The sequence below is a fragment of the Magnolia sinica genome, chromosome 13, assembly GCF_029962835.1.
Source record: "Magnolia sinica isolate HGM2019 chromosome 13, MsV1, whole genome shotgun sequence".
NCBI classification, from domain to species: domain Eukaryota; kingdom Viridiplantae; phylum Streptophyta; class Magnoliopsida; order Magnoliales; family Magnoliaceae; genus Magnolia; species Magnolia sinica.
The window spans coordinates 7,327,123-7,349,756 of record NC_080585.1 but is presented as its reverse complement, the minus strand read 5'-3'; the positions used below and the strand labels follow the sequence as shown (position 1 = coordinate 7,349,756).

Genomic DNA, 22,634 nt, shown 5'->3' with positions numbered 1-22,634 from the left:
ACTAGGCTCACTATAATGTTTATTTGCCATCCAACCTATTGATCAGGTCACATAGAATTGGACGAAAGAAAAACATATATATTAGATTGTTCCAAAACTTTTGTGGCCTCTAGATAGTTTTTAATAATGGCCACTTAATTACCACCTTTTCCTGTGGTGTGGTCCACCTGAGATTTTTTATCTGATTCATTTTGGACAACGTTGATAAAAGCACAAAATTCATGATGAGCCCATAGAATCACCCTCAGTAGTAATCCGCTACCCTTTTTAATTTTCTTAAGCATCCTCATTAATTGGAGGGCATTTTTGTCATTTTAGGGGAAAAAAAAAAAACACATCTAACCGGACGGAGGTTACGGAAAACTAACAGAAGGTACAGTAACTAAAATAATGAGGCAGCTTGTAATTTAAAAAGTTATCGGAGGGATTGTTTTATAAAATTTCCTTGAAACTTAGTGTGACCCACAAAAGTTTTGTATCAAGATTTATTTATGTTTTATTTGAATGGGAAATAAACATTACGACAGGCCTTAAAAGGTTTATCCCCACCACTATTTCCTCTTGCATGGTTCATTTAAGCTTTAGATCTGTTTTATTTTTGTCTCATCCCTTAAAATGAGTTGAAAAAAATGGATGGACGGCACGGATATAAAACACATACAACATGGTGGGCCTCACAGCGCCTGACACCATGTAGCTAAGTGGTGTTGTGCCACCATACAATCTCCTTCTGAGAAGTGTGCACCTTTTCAACTATACACGGATTAGCTGCAACCCGTGTCCAGAAAGGTGGGTGCGACCCTGACCATGGGGCCCACCTCGTTGTATACATTATCTATCCACGCAGTCCCATCTGTTTTACCAGCTTACTTTAGGGCATGATGCAAAAGATGAAGCTGATAAAAATCTCAAGTGGACCACACTATAAAAAATAGTGGTCATTTAAGGGCAATCATTAAAGACTTCCTAGAGTACATGGTAGTGTTTATTTGCCATATGCCCTGTTGATAAGGTCACACAGATATGGTTGAAAGGAAAACATAAGTCGCATCTTCATCCAAAGTTTTGTAGCCCTAAGAAGCAAATCCAAGACTCCCATGGCCACACGGTAGGAAAAAGTGAGAATACAAACACCTACCATTAGTTTTGGATCTGGCAGATATTTGTTTCTTCAGTTCATCCAAGTGTAAATAACCTTATGATAGGTTTGAATGACATATAGGCATTATGATCGGCTTCTGAAAGATTTCAGTGGTGGACATATAAGCATTATGATAGACTTTTGAGTTTTGGATCTACCTAATTTTTGAATATGTCCTAATATGAGCTTGCAAAACCATTGGCCGGAGTGGATTTCTTAAGAACATTGCCTTGGGCCGTATATAGCTTTCAGTTTTTGTTGGTAGAGAGGCTACATATGGTCTCAAAGAACTCCCACTTTAAAATAAAATAAAATAACAAAAGGAAAATTGAGATAAATAAGCATGTGTTCTAAGAAGCATATCTATTATGATCCACACCCTGAAACATAGCTCAAGTGGTGGACAGAGTGAAAGATACCCCGTTTCAACACTGAGGTATTGGTTTCGATCCCTAGTGGGGGTGGCTAACAGTGAAGTGTGAACTGACAGTGGGGTGTACTAACAAGCTAACAAAAAAAAAAAAACTATTATGATCCTAATGGTTTAAAGTGTCTAGATGCTTTCCATGGGTCCCAGTGCCTTTAATGTATTGGTTAGTTCTTAACAATTTGTATAAGAGACAACACCACATTCTATGTTTGAGCCACGGAAAGAGAAATGTGTGGAAAGGACAGCTTGGACCACAGTAATAGTCACTATGGATTGTAAATGGCTACCTAAGCAATAAGAGTGCAGCCACCAAGTGAAAAAGGCTACTTGAATAAAGTGCAATCACCATGCCTTTGGAAAGGGCTACTTGGAATAGAGGGGAGAGTAACTGCCACCACAGAGTGGGCTGTTGTGGACGTCGGGTACAGAGCATGGTGGAATGTTATAATCCTAATGGTTTAAAGAACGTAGCTTGACGTGTTCGCTGTTGGTTTATTGGTCAGGTTCATAACAATATCATGGTTAAATCTCATGATTCTATGCAACTTCATACCAACTATAGTTTAGTAAAATCGACACTAGGAGGGAGGGGCTTTTGTTCATGAAAGAACCATCGGCGCCAAAGGCGGAATGTTCATGAGCCCATTCAAATCAGAGGCAGCAACCCACATGAGAATTGATATCGCATGAACAGATAACGGTCAGTTGAGAGCATTTGCTGTTTGGGAGCCCACCCGCTACTTTATTTCCGGGTTCACGGAAAATTTACTTATCCACAAGAACATGTGCTGAATCTTAGTACTTGCGAGTAGGCCATGTGCAAGTGTTTTCTAGGACCTTCTTCAAGGGAGATTTCTTGGGAAGTCTGGTTTTCTTGGTAGGGCAACCAAGCTTTTAGTCTGCAGTTTCTTTATTGCTTCCTCTCTTGTTTTTAAGGTTCAAACCAAAACAAAGAGGGGACCTACAGACTTTTTACGAAGTAGAAGGAATCTGTGTGCATGTGCTCCGTTTTCATCATCAAAACCCACCTTTTTCCTTTGAGGAGACAAACCTATCAGTGCTCCATTTCATCATTTAGAGAGAGAGGGAGGGAGAGGGAGAGAGAGAGAGCTCCAATCATTCAAAAGAGACATCCTTCCCATCGTCACCCACTATTTCTTTAAAGGATCTAGATAAAACTAATCACTCAAAAAAGAAAAAGAAAAATAAAGAAAAAGGAGGTTTCAGTTCAGAGTCACCCCTTTTATATTCAAAGGTGAAGGTTCATGGGTCACATTCTCTCATTTTCACTCTTCAAAAAATGCATGGAATTATTTCAACCGACCCATTCAGTGCCACCCTGAAGTGCCATGATGTGGGTCCCATCTTGCAAGTAGAACATGGTTGATCCCCACTAGCAATGATGTGCATGTAGAGGTCGGTTGGGGTGTTGAAAATCCTCTTCCTAGCCAACCAGCAACTGACATGTCAACTAATAGTATTTATTACAAGCACATGTATCCTGAAATACCCTCAACTCTATATGTGGATGCCTCCACATGCATGAACACCAACACCCCAAAGGTACCTCCGCCTTGTACGAATATGGTTGTATCCACATAGCTGTATCGTACATACTTTTATAGCTATTGAACATTATTCATTTAGTGTCTGCTTCATGTCCTTGCTGTAAGTAACAATCCTATCTGAAATGAGCAACAATTAAAAACTTTCGACACCTTGTTGAATTGAATTGTAACAAATGATATAGAAATGATCTAAGTTCAATTACTAGTATATATCTATGCTAGGGTGTTCTTTTTTTTAACTTCTCTTTTGTTAATTGAGAACGGCAGAGACCCTCACCCGAATACCAGTCCATAACAGCTATATATCATTTAAATAATTAAGCTGTTTAATTATTAAATAGTTGTTTTATTAAGTAACTAAAATATTATATTTTGATAGTATTATGTAATTTCTTACAAAATATCAATCCACAGCGCTGTGATATTGCCTGCAATCTATATTGCTAGCACCCAAATTATATTAACAAAAGATATTTTTGCTGAGACATTGACCCGTGGGACTGTCTCCAATTTCGGCCCTTGCAATTCTTGGATTTTCAAACCTTGATTGAAATTAAGAGGCCAGGCTCCAAATCACACATGCTATTTGAAGGTTAGACTTGAAAGGACTGAAACTGAAATGCGAGGGCCACTTGTTGTAAATGCTAAGGCAGTGGCTCCAAAACTCGACAAGAAATGAAAATAATGCATTTGGGTGCTTCCCTGGAGACTTCTCCATTAAGTCAGCCATTACAGATCAACGGTTTTTATCAAATTGAATTGAAGTAGCCATTGGATCTCAAGTGCATGAGCATCGGTGAGTCTCACAGTCATTGATCGTGTAAACCCGATTAGGGTGGCGATATTAGCCTTTTCTGTCATGTAGTCTAATAAGTGGTGTTCGTTGGAGTATGGAGACCTGAGAGAGAGTAGTGGTCATGGGTTAAAACTCTTCTTCCTCATCTTTAGATAGAAATCTTGGTTCCAATACTCTTCTCACATTTCAGCACTTTTCCTCAGCTGGAGATTGCCATAGAGTAGAGAAGGCGAGGAAGATTTCCCCAGCTTGAGATTGCCATAGAGGAGAGAAGGTGAGAAGAATAACACCTAAAGGCCTATCAAAGGCATGTAAATGGCAGCTACATGGTGAAATCCAAATTATGGAATTTTGCCTCTAAAATTCCATATTTCGATGCATAATGATTATGGGAAATCGAGAACTGTGATTTCAGTTTCCTCTCCTTGAGCTTGTCTTAATTTCAATGGCATATCCACATGTAGCTTAATGAAACTGTCTCACAAAAATGCTCTTAGGTTCTCAAGGGAGGTTCGAAGGCTGTGAATGGAGAGGGTATTTATGGTAAAATGACAATGTATGTAAGAATCAGCTCAAATAAATGCTGATTTTCAACTTCCTACAAGTAGGAAAAAAATTACATCTGTTCATGACTTCCAAGACAAACCACCTTCGGATTCATTTCTATTCGCCTACAACCAATTGAGGATACGAACTAATCTACAACCAATTGAGGACGAAGCAAAAATACATAGCTGTAGTGTGATGGGAAAAAACTATATATATTCGAAGGCTCTTAAAGATCTAAACATCGACGGCATCGACTGGAAGGGATTTTGATCTGTGAAGAGGCTGTGGAAGCAGGGTTCCAGTGTAGAAATTCTTGGTCGTAAACACAGGGTGTCGACTGCACTGGTTGGTCGCCTCGCAATGTTGGGCCCTTTGGGTTTCCGAATTGGGGCGGCAGCTATTCATGGGAGCTAAGTTTCTTCTGTCATGAGGGATGAAATAGTAAGAAAATTGGTTACCCGAAGCAAAGGATTTCAAAAGATGTCTATCCTCTCCTTGTAATGGCACTGGAACTGAAGAACCCATAACTCCATCTTTGACTCTGTGTTCTGCTTTGCCAGAAGACAGAGATGGGTCCAACAAAACCTTCTCTGTTTCTCCAAACTGCTGACTACTGAGTTCTCTTAGTTCCATCTGGTGCTTTGCTTTAAGCTGTCTCAATTCCTGCCTAATCTCATTTCCATAGTTGTTGGATGTGGCATAAGTTGATGAATGGATTGTGGGGGAAGATTGACATCCCAATTCGGCGATCCCCAAATGCTGATCACCTGTTGAACTACAACATACTGGGTCCACAGATTTTCCTTCATCGGGTTCTTCGTGATTATTCATTTCTAAGAAGCTTTGATCTTTGGCGGATGCCGATTGATCCAGCTGATCATTTTCTTCATCTGAATGGATCTGCACCGATCCTTCTGAGCTCAAATCAGGGCCTTCTTGTTGAGCCCAAATATCTGTGTACTGCAGGCCATTTGATTGACTCGAAATGACAGGTGCACACTCTGTCACGCAATGCTCAGACCCATCGATTTGGTATGTGATCTCCTCGAACCGGCCATGCGTAGCAGCACATCCAAGGCGGGAACAGTGAACACTTTGTGGGTTCATGCCATCTGGATTGTTCGACGAGAGAAAGTTGAGAAGGGACCCAGTTGAGGAAACATTGGAGGCACAATGGTGGCAGACGTTCAGCGTTGATGGGCCAGGGGCTTCTTCAATGCCTGGGCCTGGCTTCCATTCAGGCACTAAGGAAGATATCTCACCATCGATCATTTCTGCTATCTTTGTCACGTCTTGATCAGTTATATCTAGCTCCGCTACCATTTCGGTCGCAACGCTCAAGGCGGTATCAGTTTCGATGTCGAAAGGGAAGTAGATGTTGCGAATGCGGCCTGCAGAATGAATTGTAGTAACGGGTCCAATATTGCATCAGGTAATTTGACATAGAAAAATAGAACGACCCAAAAAGATATTAGGCTCAAGGTATTACACTGCGTCTGGATGCTCAATCAGATTGAAATGCAATAACTCAATTAAAAAAGATGGATATGATTGAAGAGGGTGTAGTCCCACACCATTCATTATGAGAGACTCAGACCCCATAAGCAATTCAAGCACAACTTGAGATTGAAACACATGGAATTGCAATTAGGGTTATTGCTATGAATTAAAATGAACCCACTTCCCATATTGATCACTTCCTTTATATCTAATTTAATCAATGCAATTTGGTTCAATTGAGCATCCAAAGACACCCTAAAAGAAGAATTCCGATCACTGACCTTCTTTATCTGCAATCCTCAGCCTTAGAAAGATCCCATCATCATCTCTCCTCTTCCCCTTGATTGTGATGTCCACATTCGTCAAAGGTTCATCCTCTTGGCCAGCGAAGAAATCAATCCCATGGTGCTCATCCTCTGTGACATCATATTCATAATCCCAACCATTATCGGATTCATGAGAGAGATAACCAGAGTACCCATTGATCAAGGAGCTACCATCATGATAAGGTTCGAGAAGCGGTTGCCTCAAAAGAGGGCTGATTTCATTGATGTCTCTCTGACACTCAACCAGCCTTGAATCGGAATCGAAATCATCTAGTTGGAGAAATGGGTCCTTCAAAAGCTCCTTGGCGGGGAGCCTCCAGGACACTGTCACCAAGCATTTCTCTACGAATTGCCTAACTTCAGGATCCTTGACTTTATACAATGCTTCAGGCTTTTTCCCCTGTAGGAGAATGGAACAGATAAAGCAAGGCCTGGTTTGAAATGAAAATCTACGAGAGAGATGGTTTGATGGGGATTCTTACAGAGATGACTTTCTTGTAGATCTGAGCTGGATGAGTGCATTCGCTGTATGGGTATTCGAAGGTAACCATTTCCAAAACACACATCCCAAAAGAGTAGATGTCGACCAATTCGTTATACTCCTCTTCATACACCTCAGGGGCCATGAATTCTGGTGTGCCTGCATAAAATCACATATTGCCCAAATCTCAACTAACCACAAACCATTTCATGATCGCCTGATCGATGCGTGCATCAACCATACATTGGGCAATCTGATAGAAGCTTAAGATGGGCAGGAACTGACCGACGCAATGAGCAGCATAAGATTTCCGGAGGATGGCAGCCAGGCCAAGATCCCCGATCTTGACCTCACCTTGATGACCATTGACAAAGATGTTGTCACACTTGAGATCTCTATGGATCACAGGTGGGTCATGGCTATGCAGATAGAGAAGCCCTTTCAAGATCTGCCTACACCAATGCTTCACTGCCCTTATGTTCACCCTCTTGTGCTTTTGCCTATACCTACCACCACCCAAAACCAATCCAAACCAACCCAACCTCAAAATTAAAAATAAAAATAAAAATAAAAAATAAAAATAAAAAAATCAACAACAGCAGCAACAAGAAGAAGAAGAAGAAAACTTACTGTCTGAGGGTGCCTGAGGTGAACATCTCAGTGATGAAATTGATGTTTCTGTTAGCAGTATCAACCCAAGAGGTGTAGAACTTCATGATGTTCTTGTGTTTCAAGGTCTTGAGGAGATGGATCTCACAGTAAAGCCTCTCTAGATCTTCAGGGCTCTGTAAGAAGTCATACAGCTTCACCTGGTTCCATGCCACCTCAATTCCTTCATATTCATCAAAGGCTCTGTACCTGCATCAAAACCCACCAACATTAGAGAAAATCGAAAAGAACCCACATGAGAAAAACATAGGAAAATGAAAAAGGTAGGCTGGTGATCTGAGAATAGGAGCATACACAGTCTTGGAAGCTCCTTTTCCAAGGATTTCATTGTACTGTGGCAAGAAAGAAATTCAACCCAATATTCAAAACTCTACCCCAAAAATAAATAAATAAATAAACAGAAAGAAAGAAAGAAAGAAAAAAAGTAAAAAAGGGAAAAAGAAAAAAGCAACAACAACAACAACCACCGCAAGAAGAAGAGGGAATGAGAAGACTGTATACCCTTCCATATCTACCAGTGGGATCAACTTCAACAAAATCAGAATCAAGTTCAGGAGATTTTAGATCCATCGTTCTAATATCTCTTTGTCAGGAAACCATGAAAAGATGAAAGAGAAAATGCAGGTCTTCTTGTTTCAATTTCAGAGAGAAAGAAAGAGAGAGAGGCCTGGATGTGTTCATCAAAGGCCAAGCATTTCCAAGTCATATACAATAGAAGGCTTGGGAGATGTACGGACCATCGATATCAAGACAAAAACAGGACAAATCCAAATAGAGACGACGCTACTGTCCTTACAACTATACTCTCCCTCTCTCTCTCTCTCTCTCTCAAAAGCAGCTGTAAAAATAGAATTAAAAATTAAAAATTAAAAACAAAAAACAAAAAACAAAACACCAATCTCCATTCTCCCTACTGGCCGAGGATCATGACCACATCTTATCTGGAAATCCCGTCTCTCGCTTTAATAAACTTTGCTAAGTCCACATGTGTGTGCAAGGAAACTCGTGTGTACTCCACAAAACGTGCCATGATATATACGTACGAGATCCAATCCATCGATTAGAGGGTATACCACTATTTAGCTGATCTTGTACGGACGAAGCTCCGGTTGATCCCTGAGTGTGGGGCTCACCGTAATGTATGTACCTTACATCCAGGCCGTTCATCCGTTTTGAAGTTTATTTTAGGGCATAATTCAAAAAAATGAACCAGATCTAAATATTAGGTGGACCACACTACAGGACACAATGGTGATTGAATATCCACCATTAAAAACTTCCCAGAGCCACCGGAATGTTTATTTGTCAAGAAGCTATTGATAAGGTTAGTAGACCTGCATGAAGGAATAGCAAAAATATCAGCTTCAAAACTTTTCTAACTTAAAAAAGCTTTTAATGGTTAATCACCGCTGGTTCCTGCAGTATGATCCACCTGAGATTGGGATCTGCTTCAAAAAGATTGCCTAAAAATGAGTTGTCAAAACAGAAGAACGGCACGAATGCATGTTCCTCAAAGTGGACCCACAGTCGGTGGATCCAATCCCGGGATCCACTGAAGCCGCGTCCGTCTTCTACCGGCTACCGCATTTTCTCACCGGTCAAAGGGGTCACAATTTACGGGCACGGCGTGGCTGGGACCCAACCTGCTATGTGGATGGTATGCTGACCGTGGCCACCCTCGATGTTTGCGTTGCATATCTAGGCCGTCTATCCATTTTGAAAACTCATTTTATGGTATTAAGCTAAAAATGAAGTTGATACAAATCTCAGGTGGACCATACTACAGGAAACAGGGTCATTGATTCACCACTGCTTCCTGGTTGTGGACAACCTGAGATTTATATCTGTTTCTTTTTTGACCTCGTACCATATATGGGTTGTAAAAACGGATGGACGGTGTAGATATAAAACACATACATCGAAGTGGGCCCCACGGTCAGGGTACCACCCACATAGCGGTTCCGGGTGCCAGCCAAGTCGCGCCCACAATTCATGAAAGAAATGTTACGGCTGAGAAAAGCCTGACCCAAGTTTTATAATCCGTTCAACTGTTTGTGTTATCCTGACCAACCTGGTAAGTGGAATTTCACCGCCTAAGGGTACTCGAACCGTGTTGAAACTCCTTAGAGTCTACCACCGGAGTAAGAGTAAGGACCCGATGAGTGGGCCAGCTTTATTGTTGGGCGAAACCATCTATACATTCGGAGCCATCCGATGGACGGCTTGGATATTACACTTTTCTGCGATGCGGGCAGATGGCGCGTAGAGGGTATGTATGCCGTGTGCTGATGTACACGCGCGGGCGGACTTACCAACCGTACACGTGCAATACTTGAAAATCTGGACCATTCCACTCTTGAGCTCGTAGTTGGATTTAGCACAGCCCGAGAGGGAAGCGGATTGCGTACGGACCTGCAGCACCGACATCGCTACTAGTCAGTGCTCCGTGGACCCCACTATGATGCATGTATTTTATCCACACCGTCCATTCATTTTCCCAGCTCATTTTAGGGTATGAGCCTAAAATTGAGGTAGATCCTACACCACAGGGAAACAGTGGTGCTTGAACGCCCGCCATTAAAAAAACTTCCTAATGCCCACAGTAACATTTATTTGCCATCTAACCTACTGATAGGGTCCCACATATACTTAATAAAGGAAAAAACATACATATTAGCTTGGTTCAAAACTCATATTGTTTTTTTGTCATCCAAACGGAGGCCAACTGAAAGCCCACTCAATCTAAAACTTTCGTGGCCTCAAAAAGTTTTTAATGGTAGGCTTTCAAACCGCTGGTTTCATCGTTTTTCCCGGGTTTTTTTTTTTCTTGTAGTGTGACTTACATAAGATTTGGACGTGTATGTTCGGGCTTGTACCCTGAAATGAGTTGCCAACGAAGGTGAATGATGCGTACAAAACACATATATCATAGTGATGCTCGTGGAGCACCAATGCATTACGACCCATGCATCCCAAAAAATATTTAATTGGTTTGTTTGGCAATAACTTGCCATCTAGTCAAATCCTATGATAAGAAGGAATGAGAGAGCTTGTCCACAGGAACAGTACTCAATTTTAGTTTTTCCAATTCCTCTCATTGGATTCTGGTTAGCTGCCTGTTTTACTTTTACTAGTCCATTCTACAGCTGCTGATTCAAGTCTTAGATCTAATCTGTTGATGAGATTTTTGGACCTATTCCACTATGGGCCCGATGACTTGACCGCACAGGTTGAAGTCCATGTTTGCAATGTGTGTAGGCTCATGAGAGTTTCAACCAGAGGTCATGGGTTTAAATACCTATTGCAAGTATCCATTGCGGTGAAAATCTACTGTAGTGTAAGTGCGTGTGTAAAAGAAAAAAACAATGCGTGATGCAATTTCCTCATCAAAGATGGAGTGCCAATCAGGATCTTGGCATTTTTTTTTATTTTTTTTTTGGGGGGGGGGAAGGGGGAAGGAATTTGGTGCATGTTTTTGTGAAAATCAAATTATGAAAACTTCGTTTAAATTTTATTTGAAAAGGTTGTTTGTTGACTCAGTTTTTCATTTTCATTGTCATTGATCAAAATGCAAGGGTCAACCATTCAAAAGCTTTGTCTTTTCTTTTTCTTTTTCCTTTTAAATTTCCTTTTAATTTTTATTTTTATTTAAGGAAAGAGGGAATTTGCATGATGGATTGGTAGGTCATTAGTCACACCTATTATGGTTAATATGGACCATCCATTTTAAGTCATGTTTGAATTATGAAGATCATTAAGGGTGTGTTTGGGGCATGGTATTAGATGGGCTTAGGTGGGATGGAATTGCATCTGGTCATGTGACGATTTCACTCCATGTTTGGGAAGAATGGAAAAGCTTGGAATTAGATCAATGGAATTGCATCGGGTTTCGTGCTAATTTTATCCAATGTTAACAAGTTGTATAGGTGCCACCATGATGTGTGGGCTATATCCACACCATCTACCCATTTTTCGAGATCATTTTAGAGCATGGGCCAAAAAATTAGGCAGGTCTAAAGCTCAAGTGGACCCCACCATAGAAAGCAATGGGGATTGAATACTTACCGTTGAAAACTTCGTTGAGGCCACATAAGTTTTGGATCTGCCTCATTTTTAGGCTTACGCCATAAAATGAGGTTACAAAGCAAATGAACAGTTTAGATATAACACGTGTATTATTCTCAATAGTTTCAAATGAGGGTGGGTATATCTATTCAATGTACCATCATATTACAAACAAAGCATAGAATTAAGCTTATCCCATAGTAACAGGGGACAATCATGGTAACAGGGGGCAATTCCTGCCATGGGTAATAATTACGTTTTTTGAATCCAAACAAGACCTAAGTGTTGTGGGAAATTCACGTCCATAGGAGTATTCATGAATCATATTAGCAAAAAGTATAGCATCAATGGCTAATTTGGATTCAACAATATGAACCGCCCATAGTTTATGCCCCAACAAGCATGATCTTGATCATTAGTATGTAAAAGGTACATCTGATTTCTACAAGAATCTTGATGGGCATTGTACATAAAAATGTGAATTAGGAATAATGGTTGAGATGTCGATGCATATACGTGTATAATCAATATGTTTTTAATCACTGAAAGCGTAGTCGTGAGAGCACTTCATGGTGGGAATTGACAAATGAACAGTCTAAATCATCTCTTGGCAGGGAATGCAGAAGGTGAACTTCACAGCAAACCTTCAATAAGCATACCGGATAGGATTTTGGAACGCCAGCAATAATAAGCTAATTTTCAAGAACACACAACTTGTGTAAATAGAAGTAACATGTGATCCACCATGATGTCTGCATGACATGTGGGACTTAATCTATATGTGGAATAGGTCCACTGATCTCTCTGTGCATAGAACATGGTGATCAAGGGGCTGGATGGCTCACCTAACTGAGACGCCATTACTGAAAATAGAATACCAGATAATATAAAGTTAGGATCTTCCTCTCCTTCACACCCTTTCTGCAAAACTATAGATGGGACTAGACTTCTGCCGTGGTGTAGGATTGGGGACCCACCTCTCTTATATAGAGTCTGTGGAGAGAGAGTTTGAGAGTTTGAAACCCATCACAACTCTCTCTCTCCTACGCTCCACATTGCAGCATCCTAGTTCGACTCAAATTGCTGTTTGCGTAAGACAGCTATAGCATTCCAGCCCTAGTATGCAAAGCTGCGCAGATAAACTGCGCAGTGCATCACCTGAAGTGAGGCCCACTGGTCTACTCAATCATCCAGTCCAACTAAATGACAATCCAGACCGTTGATCAGTAAAATCCACTAAATAGAGTTCTTACATTCTCCCACTTGGGCCTCATTAAGCAACGTCAATAATAGTCATATATAATAATTTTAAAAACAAGTTTTGATCTTTTAAGAAAATATCCGAATTGTTAACTAATGAAATAGTTAGACAATATGAGTAATGCAATTCAATCTGGTCCATTAAGACTGTCAGTATCGGAACGCGATAGTCGTCACAACATTTAATTTAGGCGAAGTGAGAATAAGTGCAATTATAAGTACTTTCAATCTTAACGACATATATCACGAACTAGAAAATGTGGTATAAGGATTACACACTTTAGTGTGATGATATGTGTCTATCCTTAAGAGGTCCTAAAGCTTTTACATGTCTCCAACGAGACACAACTGTAGTTCTACTTACTCAAAATTTGTGCACATATATAGAGAAACAGAAATAAATCTTTATATCAAAATCATCCAAACAAACTGTATAAAACGAGATCTCTAAGTGTCTGTGAAAATCAGAATATGCTCAACTCCCACTAACTGAAAATATTTGTGGGATCAATGACTCCCATGGATGTTACATGCTCCTGAAATAGCGTGATAGGGAGCCCTTTAGTGAGCGGATTTGCAATCATCTGCTTAGTGCCGATAAATTTCACGGACACTTGATGATTCTAAACCCTTTCCTTTACAACAAGGTACTTGATGTCGATATGCCTCGATCTTGATGAATGCTTGTTATTACTAGAGAAGGAAATAACAGCCAAATTATCGTAAAATATTCTCAATGGTTTTGGAATATGCTCTAATACCCGCAAACCTGAGAAGAAACTCTGTAACCATAGTGCCTGATTAGATGCCTCATGGCAGGCAATAAATTTAGCTTCCATAGTGGATGAGGCTGTGGTAGACTGTTTCACGCTTTTCCACGACACAGCTCCTCCCACCATCATGAAGATGTATCCTGAAGTAGACTTTTCAGTGTCAATACAACCTGTGAAGTCTGTGTCTGCATATCCGATCAACTCCAACTGATTAGATCTTCTGTATGTAAGTCCGAAGTCTTTCGTTGTTTGTAGATACCGTAATACTTTCTTTGCAGCTATCCAATGTTGCATTCCTGAATTAGACAGGTATCTTCTCAACATTCCAATGACAAAGGTAATGTCCGGTCACATATAGACTTGAGCATACATGATGCTCCCTACTACTGATGCATACGAAAATTCTTTCATTCGATTCTTTTTCAAATCATTCTTTGGACACTGAAATAGACCAAATTTGTCGCCCTTCACAATGGGCGACTTTCCTGAAGCACAATTTTGCATGCCATACCTTTTGAGTACCCTAGTAATATAGGCCCTCTGTGACAGGCTGAGCAGTTCAAGTGTTCTGTCACGGCAAATCTCAATGTCGATGACGTAAGAAGCTTCATCAAGGTCTTTCATTTCAAATCTTTGAGATAAGAATTTTTTGGTATCACGCAACATCCTGTTATCATTACTAGCCAACAAAATGTCATCAACATATAAAATCATCATAACGAACTTACTCCCACTGGTTTTAATGTAGATGCATTCATCTGCAGTGTTTTCTAAAAAGCCATATGAGGAAATTACTTCATGAAACTTAAGGTACCACTGTCGCGATGTCTGTTTTAACCCATGGATGGACTTCTTAAGTTTGCAAACCAAATGTTCTGAGCCAGTAGCTACAAAACCGTCGGGATGCAACATGTATACATTTCATTCAGATCTCCATTGAGATATGCAGTCTTTACATGCATCTGATGTAACTCTAAATCCATATGAGCTACAAGAGCCATGATGATCCTAAATGAATCTTTCTTGGATACTGGTGAGAAAGTCTCCTTAAAGTCAATGCCCTCATGTTGGTTAAAACCCTTGGCAACAAGTCTAACTTTATATCGTTCGACATTACCCTTAGAGTCCCGTTTGGTTTTAAATATCCATTTATAACCAATCGGCCTTATTCTAGTATGTAATTCTACAAGATCCCATACTTTATTGTCCTTCATGGATTTCAACTCATCTTTTATGACATCTAACCAACGAGAAAGATCAGCACTTTGTTTGACCTGTGTAAAGGATTTAGGATCCTTTTCCACCCCTATATCAAAGTTGTGCTCCTGTAAGTATATGATGTAGTCGTCTCGATTTACAAGTCTTTTCTCTCTTTCAGATCTTCTCAATGGTTCAATTTGTTAGGTCTGATCTTATTTTCCTTATCAGTGGTTTGTATATAAGGTTTTACGTGGTGCTCTGTAGTGACTGCAGAATCAATTGCATCATTAATGTCCACGTGAGCTGGATTGACTATGACAGGAGTCATAGTTCTTTGTTCCTGAAATACAAAATTTCTTATGTTCGTGCTCCCACTATTTTCAGTATCCTCAATGAATCTGGCATTCCCAGTCTCAACAATCCTGATGAAGTGAGAAGGACAATAGAATTGATAACCTTTTGATCTTTCTCGGTATCCAATGAAGAAACAACTTACAGTTATAGGATCAAGCTTCTTTTCATGCAGGTTATAAACTTTGGCCTCAACAGGACAACCCCAAACATGTAAATATTGGAGACTTGGTTTTCTCCCGTTCCACAACTCAAAAGGAGTTTTGCTTACTGCTTTGCTGGGAACCCTGTTTAGTATATGAACTGTGGTTTTGATCGCATCACCCCATAGATTCTGGTAATATCGAATTACTGACCATGCTTCACACCATATCCATAAGGGTGCGATTGCATCTTTCAGCCACTCCATTCTGCTCTGGAGTACCAGGCATAATGTACTGAGCGATAATGCCATAATCCTGTAAGTATTTAGCGAATGGCCCGGGATTGCGTCCTGATTCGTCATATCTACCATAGTATTCACCACCACAGTTAGATCTGACAACTTTAATTCTCTTCTTGAGTTGATTTTCAACCTCGGCCTTATAGATTTTAAAAGCATACAAGGCATCTGATTTCTCATTGATAAGGTATAGGTATCCGAAGCGAGAGTAGTCATCTATAAAGGTAATAAAATATCTATGGCCACTCCATGAGGCTGTAGGGAATGGTCCAAGATATCGGTATGTATAACTTTTAATAGACCTACATTCTTGGTTGCACCTTTCTTTCTCGTTCTAGTCTGTTTTCCTTTTATGCAATCAATGTATACTTTATAGTCAGAGAAGTTTAAAAAATGTAAAATTCCTTCTCGCACAAGCCTGTCTAATCTCTCACGAGATATATGGTATAGCCGCCTGTGTCATAACATGGATGAATTCTCATAGTCTAGTCTTCGCTTGAATCCCACTTTATTTCCATGTAAGGTATTAATATTATAGACGTGAGAGGCAATCAAGTCTAACTGGTATAAGTTATTTACTATAGAGCCAGTTCCAACTTTAATCAAATTAAAGTAAATACTAAAACTTTTATTTCCAAAGTGGAATGAATATCCCAACTTATCCAAACAGGAAATTGAAACTAAATTGCGTCTTATAGACGACACACAAAATGTATCTACTAAATCCAAAAAATAACCAGACTTCAACTTAAGCCTATAGACTTATATTGCTTCCACGTCTACCTTGATACCATTGCCTACGTATACTGAGTGCTCTGCATCAGTTGGTAGCCTGACCTCTAATAATTCCTATGTAGAAGTACATATGTGAATAGTAGTTCCTGAATCTATCAACCAGGAATCAGCTGACACATTGGTTAGATTAGATTCAAAACAGACAAGAACTGAATGATTACCTTTCTTTATGAGCCAATTCTGAAAACCTTTGAAGTCTTTTTTTAGATGACCTGCCTTTTTACAAAAGAAGTACGGTTTACCTTTAACCCGTTTGTGTTTAGATCCATTTTCAGATTGATTCTCATGATTTCCAGATGGAGGACCAAAGAATCCATTATTAGAACCTTGTTTCCTTTTCCTGTTACCTTTATTCCTTGCCCATGCCCTTGCCCTGAAGTCACCATATTAACATTTTGAACTTTTACCATCTGCCTGATCCTATCTTCTTCTTGGACGCACTGAGTGATAAGTTCATCCAATGTCCATATGTCCTTCAGAGTGTTATAGTTTACCAGGAACGTGCCAAATTGGGGAGGTAGGTTGTTCATGATCAAATGAACCAGTTGATCATCAGTGAGTACAAGTCCTAGAGCACGAATCTTAGAAACAACTTCGATCTGCTCTACAATGTATTCACGGATGTTGCTTTTTCCATCGTAGGACGAGCGAATCAATTTATTCAGAAGAATGACCACTTCAGATTTATCAGATTTCTTGAATTGTTTTTCCATTTCAGTCAGGAAAACTTTGGCCTTATCTGTTTCAGGCATGGCACCCTTCATCAATTTAGAAATTGAATACTTAATGACTTTCAGGCATATATCATTTGATCTAAACCATGCAACTCATTGATTATATTCAGCTTTAGTGGCATTATCAGATGGCTTTGGCGGTTCTGGTCTTATTAGGGCAAGATCTAATTGAAGATAGCCTTGTACAACTTCAATGGCGTTCTTCCATTGAGCGTAATTAGATCCATTAAGGGCAGGGACTTGATTCTGATTAGTTGGAATTGAGACTGAAATAAAAGAGATGCATTTATACTCACATTAGATCATAATTTCACAAAGCAATTTAGTGAATGTAAACAAATATTAGGCAAAGTTAGTCAATTCAGTTGCTAAGGGAGGCATCAACTGAATCATCCAGGATAACGATGGGCCCAACCATCTCATCCTGGTGAGAATCTGTTACATCATCACCATTCCTCCTGTGGGAGGTAATAACAACATGTTAGTGATCCTCCTGAACATGAAGCTAAGTGATGTAAGTCATGTAAATCTGAGACACTCAATACCTGTGGGTAAGATGAGTCTTTCAACTTTACATTACCAGCACCATTTACTTCACCCGTTCACTTGACTGCCAAACAGTAATCGTCTGTGTTTTCGTTATCATACGCATGAAAAAATGAACACAACTGTATGTAATCCTCCTTATCCCAATGTTACAAGTCTGTGCTTGTAAAGTTTTCATCGATTGAGGTCACTATGGTGGCTAACACAACCGAATCGAAAACTACAAATATAGATTTTAAGATTGCTATTATAATCCTACCTCTCATTGTATTATATCTTAATCAGTCCGATGCGGCCCATAAGATAGTCGGTATTGATCATTGAAAAATATATGAACCTTAAAGTGAAAAATGCAAATAGGTTTCATATCATATATTCCAATGGTCCATATCAACTCTTAAGGATGGGTGATGGGCCTATAATAGGGCTGAATCAATGCTCTAATTTGATCTGTACATCATCAATAAGCATTATGTGTCTGGTTTTCAACATTCTCACAATAGACGGTTATCACTAAATAATTCAGATGGATTGACAGATCATCAAATTTGTGTCCATATGGACAATCCATACCAAATATTAAAGATCCACATGTCTAATGGTCCATATAATAATATCGTCTATCCAGCTAATGAAACAAATTGCTCATTGTGACCTAAATGTACGGTCCAGATCATGGAGACATCCCAAAGGTTGTGCAACCAAGATGCACAAGCATGGTCTTCAGATGAAGTCAATTGTGTTATGGAGTACACGGTCGAATGGGCCAAGGCTTGCACAAGGTTCATCTGGATCCCATCAGTGGGCCCTAATATAAGTGGACCCGAATATACAGTTGGACCCAATACGGGTCCAAATGTCTGCACGAATTCACATCGAATCCATATGCCCAAATAGATCAAATCAGGACCCAACTTAATATAAGGTCGGTTTTCGACCTAATTCCAGTCGCAATGAAAAACACAGGTCGTTTTTGACCTGATGTCTACGGCGAGGAAGGAGCTGGTCGATCTCGACCCACTGTATGCAGCCTCGGAAAAGGGAAGAAAGAGAGATGAATCTCAACTGTTCTCCCTGTCCACCTCATGCAATGAGAAGAGATGGAGTTTCTCACGTCTCTGTAATCATCAACAAAAACAGCGGCTGCGGCAGGTGCATCGGCTGCCATAGACGAACGCAAAAGCTCGAGGCGTTGGCGATTTCTCCGGATAGAGGCAAAAAAGGGAGGTGGAGACTCATCACCATTGTCCAAACGAACGAGGTTCGACAATGGCCACCGGTCCAATAGATCACGGTGAGAGGTTTTGGGATAACGGGAATTCAGGAATGGAAATCCCCAATTGAATGACTGGATTTGGGATTTTCAAAATCCTTAATCTAAATTTCTATATTTAGGGTTTCGAATCAAAATCCCTAATCCGAATATATATTTGGGGATCTGGAAATTGAAAACCCTAATTTCTCAATTGGATTTGGGGATTCGAAATCCCTAACTCTAGATTCTGTATTTGGGGTTCAAATCCCTAATTACTGGATTAAAAATCCCAATCGGATGTCTGTATTTAGGGGTTCAAATCTAAAATCCCTAATTTAACTGGATCTAGGGATTCGAAATCGAAAACCCTAATTATCTGTTGAATACAGGGATTTTAAATCCCTAATCTTAGCTGGATTTTGGGGTTTATGAGACTGAATTCCCCAATGTTGGATTTGAGATTAAAATCCCTAAACATTAATACAGCTTCGAATTTGGGAAGAAATAAACCTTGATTATCTTTATGGGTTTTGAATCTGAAATCCCTAATACGAACCTGAATATGAAAAGTAGATGAATCTGATCATCCATGCCTTTACATAGTGTCTCTGATACCAACTGTGGGACTTAGTTTATATGCGGAATAGGTCCACTGATCTCTCTGTGCATAGAAGATGGTGATCAAGGGGCTGGATGGCTTACTTGACTGAGACGCCATTACTGAAAATAGAATACCAGATAATATAAAGATAGGATCTTCCTCTCCTTCATACCTTTTCTGCAAAACTATAGATGAGACTAGACTTCTGCCGTGGTGTGGGATTGGGGACCCAGCTCTCTTATATAGAGTTTGTGGAGAGAGAGTTTGAAACCCATCACAACTCTCTCTTCCACGCTCCACATTGCAGCATCCTAGTTTGACTCAAACTGTTGTCTACGTAAGACAGCTATAGTATTCCAGCCCTAGTACGCAAAGCTACGCAGATAAAATGTACAGCGCATCACCTGAAGTGGGGTCCACTGGTCTACTCAATCATCCAGTCCAACTAAATGACAATCCAGACCGTTGATCAGTAAGGCCTACTAAATAGAGTTCTTACATGACATTCATTCTATCCCCTAATTGTTCCAGCTCATGTTAGGATATGAATTCAAAACTCAAGTGAGCCACCACAGAAAACACTAGTAATTCTTATAAGGGTGAAAGGAAAACACAAATAACAGCTAGAGCCAAAACTTCAATGGCCCAAAGAAGGTTTGTTGGGGGTGTTTGATTACCACCATTCCTTATCGTGTGACCCAATGGAGTTTTAAATTTGCCTCATTTTTTATCTCATTTCTCAATGCGAGCTGGAGAAATTGACGGATGAAATGGAATTGCAGTGGAATCTGAAATAGTGTTACACAGGCTCCAAACGAAAGAGGTGACACGCTAGTAAGAGATATGGCTAGACGAAACAGGGCTTAAATGTGACAACTTGGTAGATAAAAAATAGGGGTCTTGCCCTTTTATGATTGTAATGCCGTTTTTATGTATTTAAAAAAATGCCCTAAATATAGGAGGTGGCCATCAGATGTGATGCTTCTACAAAATTATTAGGAAGATTAGTCAAATTGGTGGGAGCGTTTTTTTTTTTTTTTTCTACCAAACATGTATTTTAACCCCTATTTCTTTTCTTTTTTCTTTTTAATTTTTATTTTGAATTGCATAATTACAATAAGAGTGGGAGAAGCAAGGACACAAAAATTGACCCTTATTTATGGTGTTGAACTTGTGAAAATATCTTCTACTTCTAGGGTGTTTGTTTTTCAATTTCACACTATAAATACAAGTAAATGGATAATAATTTCTATTCATACCTGTTTGGCCCAAATGAATATTACATTCTTGAAATGGCATTTGAAAACGATGGACTTAAAATCATGGGGCCTTACTATAATGTCTATGATATATCCACACTATCCATCCATTTTTACCTGAACATTTAGGACATGAGCAAGAAAAAATAAGATAGATTCAAAGCTCAAGTGGCCCATACCATAGGAAATTATGGTCATAAGGGGTTTTTAATAGTAGGAGCTCAACCCACTGTTTCGTGTGGTGTGGTCTACTTGAGCTTTGGAGCTGCCTCAATTTTGAGTCCTAAAATCAGCATGCAATAGGGATGAACGGTGTAGATAAGCCACATATATCACAATGATCTCCACGTGAAATTCACACAACTCTCGATTTTAGGTTGGAAAAGCAAGAGATTTAAGTATTACTGTGAACTAAGCTCTGACGTTGTAAGATTTGATTGGACATAAATCTTGTGTGTACATAGGAAAATCAAATCCCTATCAAATCCCACCACTAAGGGCAAAGAGAGTTTGGTCAATGCACAATAATCAATTTACCTCTAGTAAAATCAAGGATTATTCATTGGGATATTTGTCTTTTCACTCGCTTTTTTGAACATTTTAAATTAGAGGTGGGCATCAAGTCAAGTTGGACCAAATTAGGTCCAACTCTGACTTGATCCGGTATTGTGAAAATCCTGACCTCAACTCGATCTGGCTCGGGACTGAGTCCAGCCGGCCTGACTCGGTCCGAACTGGATCTTGGCTGGGCTGATCTGAACCGAGTACGACTCGATCAAAGATTCCGAGTCATGTCGAGTTGGCTACGGTTCGGATCAAGTCACCAGATGTTGATGTGATGTACTGTCCCCACTGTTTTTGGTGGTGGGGTCCGCTAGAGCTTTGGTTTTAATTTATTCTTTAGCTCATGCCTTAAAATGATCTCTTCAAATGGATGGACAGGCCACCAAGTTGAGCAAGGGTAGATGGTGTGGATACAACACATACATCATAGTGGGGCCCATTTCAGTAGCTAATCCGCGTCTATCCAATACCAGGGCAGGCCATGACTGAGGTCCCGATCTCGGTCGGACCACTAACGGCCTGCACCTGAGGTCCTGAGCCAGGTCAGACCACCAGCGGCCTGCACCCGATGTCCCGAGCCAAGGCGGGCCACCAATGGCCTGCACTTGAGATCTCGAGCCCGAAAAAACACAAAAAAAAAAAAAAACTAAAAAAATTAACATACCTAATGAATGGATGACGATAAACGGTAAAGACTGGGTACTAGGCTGCTGGCTGGTCTGGATTCCGATCGGGTTCGGTGCGGCGTCGACGCGAGTAGGGTTAGAGTAGATGAAATGGTAAAGCTAAAAAAAAGGTTAATATATACTACCTGATTCCGGTCCGACTCGGGTTTCGGATCGAATCGGATTTCGGATCAGGTTACCACGTAACCCGAATTTGACTTGATCGAGATTCGGATCCGGGTGGGTCTACTAGATCTAAACCCGACCTGTCATTCGATTCAGGTCAAGTCGGATCCGACCGGTTCGATTGAGTCGGATCTGCCGAGTCGAGTCGGGTCCTGCCCACCTCTATTTCAAACCAGTCATTTAGCATGGGTGGGAGTTGGGCCTAGGCTAGCCGCAATACCCAATCCACTCCCAGTAAGATGAGGAATCATTCATTGGCATTTTGATCATTTCACTCACTTTTTTGAAACATTTCAAACATGTCATTTATCAAGACCCATCCAAGGCAAGCTCCAAGACTCTAATGTATCATGTGTGACTCCTCCTAGTGGACTTAGGGCCTGTTTGGGAGTATGGATTTGGAACCCCCTGGATATGAAATCCTCATATTGTGTTTGTCACCCTGGATTAGGAATAAACTTTAATCTATAAGTAGCTA

At 40.2% G+C, this 22,634-nt stretch overlaps 1 protein-coding gene across 1 annotated transcript; it reads right to left on the bottom strand.

Annotated features, from left to right (window-relative positions):
- Positions 1 to 4,498: 4,498 nt before the first annotated feature.
- On the bottom strand, positions 4,499 to 8,279 carry LOC131222621 (probable serine/threonine-protein kinase WNK9). The gene is made up of 7 exons (XM_058217768.1): positions 7,962 to 8,279; positions 7,755 to 7,792; positions 7,422 to 7,649; positions 7,077 to 7,297; positions 6,793 to 6,950; positions 6,266 to 6,710; positions 4,499 to 5,875 (listed from the first exon to the last, which is right to left on the bottom strand). Exons 1-7 carry the CDS (start codon positions 8,028 to 8,030, stop codon positions 4,719 to 4,721), a joined length of 2,316 nt encoding a protein of 771 aa, XP_058073751.1. The 5' UTR covers positions 8,031 to 8,279; the 3' UTR covers positions 4,499 to 4,718.
- Positions 8,280 to 22,634: the final 14,355 nt, after the last annotated feature.